The sequence below is a fragment of the Falco rusticolus genome, unplaced genomic scaffold, assembly GCF_015220075.1.
Source record: "Falco rusticolus isolate bFalRus1 unplaced genomic scaffold, bFalRus1.pri scaffold_168_arrow_ctg1, whole genome shotgun sequence".
Taxonomy (NCBI): domain Eukaryota; kingdom Metazoa; phylum Chordata; class Aves; order Falconiformes; family Falconidae; genus Falco; species Falco rusticolus.
In genome coordinates this window covers 1-8,559 of record NW_023618183.1, presented here as the reverse complement: position 1 = coordinate 8,559, position 8,559 = coordinate 1, and the positions used below count along the sequence as shown (strand labels likewise).

The 8,559-nt window shown below is 57.8% G+C and overlaps 1 protein-coding gene across 1 annotated transcript; it reads right to left on the bottom strand.

Moving 5' to 3' along the window:
• Nucleotides 1–223: 223 nt before the first annotated feature.
• On the bottom strand, nucleotides 224–3,771 carry LOC119142020. Its single transcript, XM_037374723.1, has 6 exons — nucleotides 3,598–3,771; nucleotides 3,064–3,152; nucleotides 2,831–2,948; nucleotides 2,317–2,440; nucleotides 1,785–1,913; nucleotides 224–772 (listed from the first exon to the last, which is right to left on the bottom strand). The coding sequence occupies exons 1-6, from the start codon at nucleotides 3,672–3,674 to the stop codon at nucleotides 224–226; spliced, it is 1,086 nt and encodes a 361-aa protein (XP_037230620.1). The 5' UTR covers nucleotides 3,675–3,771.
• Nucleotides 3,772–8,559: the final 4,788 nt, after the last annotated feature.

Sequence of the window (8,559 nt, the reverse complement as noted above, 5' to 3'; positions counted from 1 at the left end):
CTGGACACTGTGCCTGACTGCAGTACCTCGTGATGCAGCCTGCTGTTGGGCTGGGGGTGGGCGTTTGCCTCCTCATGCGTGGGCATCTTCGGCGGCGCCTGCCGACGACCGGCCATGGTCACCCAGGGGAGATGCTGCCTCCTGAGGGAGTGGCTCTCCTGGGAGTGGGCACCCCAGGGCTCTGGCTCCTTAAATACCCGCGGGGTCACCGTGGGGACCCGCATCACAATGACCTCTGGGCACGCTGCGCCGCCTGCATCACAAAGCCCTGGCGATGCTGTGGAGCCTGGCGGGGACTGGCTGTGCCCGGCTGTGCCCGGCATGGGGCAGCCCCTGCTTGCCCCTCACAGAGGCCCCAGCAGGCCCGAGCCCGCACCTCCCACATCCCCCTGGTGCCAGCAGCCTCTGCAGAGCTCAGTCCTGTGTGCGTGCAGCAGCTCTGGCTGCCACCGCCCGGGGCCTTGTCCCCAGGCATGGCTCCCACACAGGGCGCCCAGGCCTGGGGACGCTCCGGTGCCCGCCTACAGCAACGCAGGGGAGGCCCGCAGGCCCGTGCCCAGAGGCCACTGGCCACGCCGAGCTGCTCCCGGCAGTCACCATGGGCCGCGGGGTGACCAGCCCTCTCCCCAGCCGGCTCTGGGAGGTCCCTCCCAGGCTGCTCTTCTTCAGTGCCTTTCCTCCAGAGGTGGAGCGTGCACGGGCTCACACCCACAGCCAGGACGAGGGAGCAGGGCTGCCTCCCTGGGGCTGACGCTCTGTGCTCCCCTTCCAGCTGGAACGAAAAGAAAAGCCGCCTTTGCTCCCAGTTACAACACAGAGAAACACCCGTGTCTCGTGCACGTGCCTGCACCTTTTCTGACAGAAAATGGCTTTGGGGTACTATGGAAACTCCTGGGGAGAAAAAAAAACCCAAACCATTAAAACAAACGCTGCTCAGCTGATGTTGGAGACCTTGGTATTAGACACCCAGACCTGTTCTCCTCCACGCAGCTGTCACTCCTGCACCAGGAACTGCTTGCTAGTGGGTGAATCTGACGGCAGCAGCTCCCAGGCAGAGCTGGGAGCAGCCCCTGGGGACACCTTTAGGCTTTACAGCAGTGTTTGCTGCCCCAGCACGGGTCCCCTGCCCCCTGCAGGGACCAGGCAGGAGGCTGGAGGGAAGAGTCCCACCAACAGCTTTGGCCTCCAGGCTGGAGAACCCTGTCCCAGGCTCAGGCACCGCTGCCTCCGGGCTCCCCTACCCCATCCTGGGGCAATGAGGCAACTCTCTTCCTTCTACAGAACAACACTCAAAGCTTAAGGGGAGGAGGAAAAGCCTACTTCCTCCCTCATGCAGGTTTCCCCCAGGCCTAGAGGTTGCTGCTGTCTTCTGCTCGGCTGGGAGAGGGGTTGGAGCCTTTCTCCACCTCTCCTCGACCGCCTCTCTCCTGGGCTGGGCTGGAGGGTGGGGAGTCCAAGCGCCTCCAGTGCCGAGGGCCTGCCAAGGAGCAGACGCTCTCAGCAAAGCAGACGGCAACCACAGGTGCTGTTTCCCAGAGGACCTCTTGAAAGCAGCCTGCAGCAGGACCTGGCAGCCGGGAGACCCAGCACTGCGTGCCTCTTATCACGGCCGATTTTGTCGCTTGCATCCTGCTGCCACTCTCTCCCTCACCAGCATGAGCAGGCAAACCCCTGCCCTGCAGCTGGGTGTCTGTCCTGCTCCCCCGCTCTGGAGACCTGCCGCCCTGGGTGCCCCGAAGGAGAGGGTGGCTGCTGCTCTCAGCGGTGTCAATCGCTGCCCGTACCTGGGGTTGCTGTCGGTCCTTCCCCGCAGACCAGGCTCCCCACGCCGCCCACTCTGCCTTTGCTTGCTCGAGCTGCTCTTGCCACTTGGGCCTCACTTGCTCCCACTCTGCAGGCAGCTGCCAGACCTCCTGGAGGGGACGGCAAGGCAGCAGAAGGCAGGATTAGTCTCAGCGCCTGGAACGGGTGTCCTTCGGGTCTGACCCGTGTTGCCGCCCCTTGCCTCAGCTGGTCGGTTGGCAGGGCTTTGCCCCTAACACATCGGGGGCTCTGGGGTCATTCTAGGCTCCTGGCAAACACAGCTGCGACCAAAGCCCTGCACTGTGAACAGCCGAGAAAGGACTTGGGCATCTCCCATAGCCCCTGGGCCAGGAGAAAGTGTTTTGTGACAACCCAGGGGGCAAGGAAGATCTGAAGGAGGTGACAGACAGCCGACAAGGAGCGCACGTCCAGGGGTCCTTTCAGGCTGGCTCTCTGCACAAAGAGGCTTCTGCCGAGTCCCCAGCAGCACGGCAGCTACAGCAAGGCACGCACCTGCAGCGCTTTCTGGCAGTCGTCTGAGGATGGGAGTGTAGAGGTGGGTTTGGCTGGAGAAGCCGGCTCCTGCCTGCCTGCCTCCTTCATCCTGGGGGAGCTGCCTGGACACGGGGGGAGCGCACTGCAAAGAGGCACCAGGAGCAGTCGGCATGAGCACGGGGCAGTTTGCTCTCCCACCTTCGCCTGGCACCAAAGCTCCCCAGGCTGGCAGAAGCAGCACGCGAGGTGGGGCCATTTCTGCTGGCAGCGGGGAGCCTTTCCTGAGCCCCCTCAGATGGACGGGGGAGGTCTGCACCTCAGCTCTTGCGTGAGGGAACCACAGGGACGTGGGGTGCACTCAGCATCCGCCACCTTCCCCAGGGAGGGGCCCACAACAGGGGAAACAAGCACATAAGAGCCATGCGGCACGTGTCAGGGACCTTGCCGCGTCCCTGCAGCCGGAGTGTCCGGAGGGGAGGTCTCTCCTCCACGGGTGCAGGATCCCTTTCATCCCTTCCCACCAGGGTCTCACCTCTCAGAAGTCTTCTTGCCCAAGTCTTTCTGTCTTGTGCCTGGCCCCTGACTTGGCAGTGCAGCAAGGGAAAGCTTCCTCCGTCTCTGCAGCAGCTTGCCAGGATGCGCCTCTGCACCTGGCAAAGGAGGAAACTCAGCAGAGCAGCCCCCTGGGGAGTGCCTTTTGACGGAGCTGTGGTCACCCAGCGCGGGGCAGGGCCTCAGCTGGGCAGCGGAGACCTGTTCCCACACCTTGTCTGAGCCTGGACTTTGCTGCAGCCTTCTTGGCCCAGGCGGACAAAGCCTTGGCCACTGCTCTGCTGACCACCGTAAAGCGAAACCTGGGCAGTAAATGATGACACGGGCTTGAAGAAGGGTGACCCCTACCCTCTGCAGCTTCCCAGCACTAATCCTCACGACTCTCGTGTGAGGCACGGCACCCCTCTTCCTCGTGGCCATGCAGCCATGCATGGGTTTTATTAGCAATCTATCTCCCCCCAACACCAGGCGGCGTAGCTTAAAGCCCTCCCTGTGTGCAGCTGGCTCTCTCTGACGGGAGTGACGGGCAGGCTGGGCATGAGAAACGCAGTGACGCTGCCCGGCCACTCCAGGAGAACACACGTGTAACCCCAACTCATCGTAAGTTAACCAGAAACCAGCCCCTTCAGGTCAGGCCCCCTCCCAGACTCAACGTGCAACGCCAAGCCCCGGCAAGGCGCACTCCTGATCAGGAGCTGGGAATCCGCCCGCTCGGTCAGTCGAGGGCTGCAGAGGAAACGCACTCACCTGGGGAAGGCGTGGGCAGGAGCAGCCTGCATCCCCCGAGTGCTGGTCGCTCCACCGGAGACAGCTGCACCGGGCATCCTCAGCCTCTGTAAAGTGACACAGAGCTGCTAGAAGGTTTCCAAGGCACTTTGCTCTTGGCTCCCAAAGGAAGCAGACCTGTCTCCTGCTCCAAAAGGAAGCCACTTCTCCAAACCCCTCCTCCAAATCTTCCGCCGTGAACAGGAGCCCTTGCTCTGCTCCGCAGAAGCTGCACAGCAAACACTGAGACTGCGCAGTAACGCTGCCAGCCTTTCTGTAGGGCAAGAACTCAGAAGCTCAGAATAAAACTTCTTTTCCAATGGAGAACTCAGCGTGGGCGAGCACGTGGAAAGGTGTCGGACTGGCCTGCCACGTGCAGGCTGCCCAACGACCATCGGGTTGCTCACCCTTCAAGAGGCTTCCCAAAGTCACTGCATCACCCTCAAAGCCTGAGCAACTCGCAGTGCTGAGCAGCGCAATCCAGCTGGCCTTGCTCTCCAGCCCTGTGACGCAGTCGCAATAGAATCGCATGCACAGGACGTTGTCGGTGAAGGACAGAACGCCAATGTCCTTGAAGGTGAAGGCGAGGCGCTGCCTGTTCCTCAGTTGGAAAGAGTGCAAGAGTATGGTCTCTTGCACACAGCTCTGCACCACGTGCCATGGGAAGGAAGTGGCTCGTGACAGCCACCTGTGGTTCAGCGGCTCGTTCTTGACATCCTCTGCAAGCAGGAGGAACATCGTCACTGGCAGAGCGGGCTGAATTTCCATGTAAAATTAGAAACGAAATGCCAGAGAAAAGGTCGTTTACGGAAACGGCTCTTGGGGAGTGGTTATTTTGGGAGGAGCTCAAGCTGTCCGCCTAACTTTGGAGGGAAATCTCTCCAGAGAAATTCTGAAGTCCTCATTTCTCTGCGCCCTTTCTGAAGGGCAGAGAGCATGCACCCCAGTCCCAAACAGGGCGCGGGAAAGTGGAGGGCGGCCGTTGCCTTCTCACCAGGAATAACCTCTGTGAGGAACGCGAGCTCCCGCAGAGATAACTCACCAATGTCCAGCTGGGAGACAGGTCTTCAAACCGCGTACACCTCTTCCTCACCTTGGAATCGCTCTTGGACCGTAGCAAAGGTCCCGAGTCCTGTGACCAGGACCCCCTGCCCAGGAAAACGACGCAAAGGCTGACCACAGGGAAGAGCGAAACTCTATCACGTGCCAAAAGCTTTCTCAGACTAGATCTGGGCACGCTTTCGCCCCTGGTTGACCACGAAGCAAGAGCAGGAGAGCTGCTGAGGGACTCCCTGAGAGAGGCCTGCTGTGAATCCTCCCTGGGAGGAGCAGCAGCGCTTCACCTTTCTCGGCCTTGGCCGTCGGGCTGGGTGAGGGTGAGCTTTTCAGCGGCTGCAGGTCTCGGTCGCAGAGTGCAGCGAGGGTGAGGGCAGGCAGAGATCAGGCAGGAGAGGTTGTGGTCACCGAGGACATCCCCAGGGAAACAGGAACTCTCCAGGGACACACTGGGGACACCAGCACACAGGCAGGGACAATATTATGATGTTAGGGACTTCCGGGGGGACACCAGGACTCCCAAAGGGATGTCACTGGGACATTAAAGACACCCACCGGGACACACTGGGACACAAGAACACACGGGGAGACACCACGGCGATATATAGAATGGCCTGGTAATATCTGGACCCCTCCAGGGACACCACTGTGACATTAGGAATTTCCCAGGGATGCCCCCTGGGACATCAGGGACCACCCCCTCACCTTCCCCGGGGACACCAGGACCCCTCCAGGGACAGCACTGGGACATTAAGGACCCCCCTTTAACACAGCCCTACCCCAGGGACAATGTAGGGGCATTAAGGACTCCTCCCGGGACACCAGGACCCCCACAGGACCAGAAGTGCACAAGGGACATACTGGGAACACAAGGACAAACCTGGGGACATCCCTGGGACATCAGGGACACCACGACTGCCCCAGTGACACCACAAGGACATTAAGGACCCCCACAGGGACACCTTGCAACACAAGGACATCCTGGGAGACACCACTGGGACATCATTAGAATAGCCTTTAGGACATCAGGACCCCTCCAGGGACACCCCCGTGACATTAGGAATTCCCCAGGAACCCCGCCCCGGGACATAACAGCCTACCCACTCACCTCCCTGGGGACACCAGGACCACCCCCAGGGACACCCCACAACGCCCCAGGGACACACTGGGACACCAGGACACCACCACCACCACCCCGCCCAAGACACCATTAGGACATCAGGGACATCCCTAGAACCTTAACCACTAGAGCGTTAAGGACTCCCAGAAGGACATATTAGGTCACATGCACCCCCTGACAGACACCACTGGGACATCTAGAATGGACTGGGGACATCAGGATGCCTCCAGGGACACCGCTGTGACATTAATGACCCCCACCAGGGACACATTGTGATACACAAGGACCCACTGACACACCACTGGGACATCTAGAATGGCCTGGGGATACCAGGACCACCCCAGCGACATTCAGGACCCCCCTGGAAACACACGACCTGCATCCAGGGAAACTGCAGGGGCATTAGGAACTCCCCCTGGGACACCAGGACCCCCACAGGACACACTGGGACACCCGAATGCCTATAGGGCCACCTGAGAACACTAGGACATCTCTGGAGACATCCCTGGGACACCAGGGACACTCCCGGGGACATTAGGACCCCCCCAGGGACACCCTAGTGACATTGGGGACATTTTGGAAGCAGAAGGACCCTCCACAGAGCACTCCTGGGACATCAGGATCCCCCCAAGGGGACCCTCCAGCAGGTCATTCTCAGTTATCACGCAGAAGCTCCCCCTCGATGGAAGTCCTTAGCAGCAGGGCAGCCCTCAGATCTGCACTGTCAAGGAAACGGAGCCCCAGAAACAGACCCCCCACCCCAAAATGGGAGGACCCCCTCCCCACATGACACTTGTTAGTTTAACATTATGCTAGGGGCCAACCAGTGTCCTCCTTTATCTTCTAGTGCCGTGACGACCACGGGTGGTACATGGACGGTCACCTCCTGCCCCATGGGGAACTTAGGGGCCTCCTGCATCAGTAGCACAGGTGCTGCTCCTGCTTTAGGGCATCCAGGCCATCCTGAGCTCACCCCATCCAGCTCTTTGCAGGAGCAAGATACAGCCCGCCCCTGAGGCCCTAAACAATGTGCCAGAACTCCAAAGGCAATACCTTTTCCCTCACACTTAAGAAGTGCACAGGTCTTTGTCACATCAGGTAATCCCCACGTGGGGGCCTCCACCAGAGCTCACTTTTTTTCAGATGCTTGAAAGTGGCTTTACCCTCCTCTGTCCCGCCGATAGACCCATGGCAGGAGGTTTTCAGTAGCTCATGCTGAGCTTTCACAAATAAAACACAATTGCCTCCCCAAAGCCGACACCATCCGACCACCCCGAGAAATCCTCGTAGTTCCTTGAGAGTCTGAGGCTCCGCGAGGCAGCGAATAGCCTCCTTCTGTTGGGATCCCAACTGTCTCTGGCCTTCCAGCACTTCAAACCCCAAACGTGGAAGTGACTCCTGGATAATTCCATATCCACTAATTCCCAAGACATTTAGAAGGCTTATCGTCAGGGAAAGACACAGCTCCCAAGTCCCTGCCGCAACCAGAATATCATCCTACGATCGCAGAACTCTTCCCTGATCATTTTCTGTTCTCCAAATGTCAAACTGCTTTGCCAACTGATTCCCAAAGATTGTCGGGATATTTTGAAAGCTTTGTGGTACAACCGCCTAAGTGTATTGCATTTTCCTTCCCGTTTCTGGGTTTGCGCATTCAAAAGCAAAAGGCTTCTGACTGTCAGTGCCCCGGGGAACACAGAAAAAGGCATCCTTCACATCAAAACCTGTACACCATCCCTGTTCCCCTGTAAGGGTGGTTTCATATCTGTATGGATGTGCTACTGCAGGATAAATACCTTGAGGTATGTGATTTGTTGCTCTTAAATCCTGCACCGATCGGCAATCTTGACCCTTGGTCTTTTTCACTGGCAACACTGACGTGCGGAATTAGACTCTATAACTCGAAAGTTATAAAGTAGGTATGTTTATTGCACGCAGATGCATGGGGGATCGCTCCTCCACAAGCGTGCATACCCGAAGTGAGGAACCATCTCACATTTATACAATGAACAAATGAATATTCAATTAACGCCTATACATATTCGTTACCTAAACCCCGCTTCGTATGTTAATTAGCTTATCAGTCCATTTCCTGGAATGTGGTGGTCTTGCAGGTTTGTAGGTGATTCATGTTCTTGTGACCATCCGATCTTCTTCAGGTGATTCATGTCCTTGTGACCACCCGATCTTCTTCAGGTGATTGTGACCACCCAATCTTTTCCAGCAAGGAGACTTAGCACTCCCTCCCTCTAGATAGCATTTGAATGTCTCTCATCTTTTCTTATTCTCTTTTAAATAGCCCCTTTGTTAGAGGAAGAGGGGCAGGCGTCTCCCCTTTGTTAGAGGAAGAGGGGCAGGTGTCTCCTCAAAACTGTGGTTGTCACCGCACCCATGACTAGTCACCATACCCACATTCCTTAAGCAGACACATACAATCACAATCCATGTCCATTATCCCCATTTCACATTATTTCTCCATATCAACACAGGGGTGTTGGATTTCGATACACACCCCACCAGCAGGCTGTACTTCAAGAATTTCTGAATTATCGCTACCGACCCACTCCTAGCTTCCAGCTTCAGGCGACACTTTTTCATTCTCAGCGGGGATGATCCAGGCTTTAAGTCAGTCCTTACAGGTTTTGACCTGTGGGATTTTCCAGGAACCTCTCCGGCTCGTACAATAGGAATCACAGCATCTCTGACCTCCGGGTGTATCTTTCTCCTTTCAAGGCAGCATAGCCTGTAATAACAAAGCTGCTGCCTCT

Coding starts and splice junctions, on each gene's coding strand:
- LOC119142020 (XM_037374723.1), bottom strand. CDS start 3,674: ATGCCCGGTGCAGCTGTCTCCGGTGGAGCGACCAGCACTCGGGGGATG. Junction 3,153..3,597: donor CCTGCCCACGCCTTCCCCAG/GTGAGTGCGTTT, acceptor TTTACTGCCCAG/GTTTCGCTTTACGGTGGTCA. Junction 1,914..2,316: donor ACTGCCAGAAAGCGCTGCAG/GTGCGTGCCTTG, acceptor CGTCCCCTCCAG/GAGGTCTGGCAGCTGCCTGC.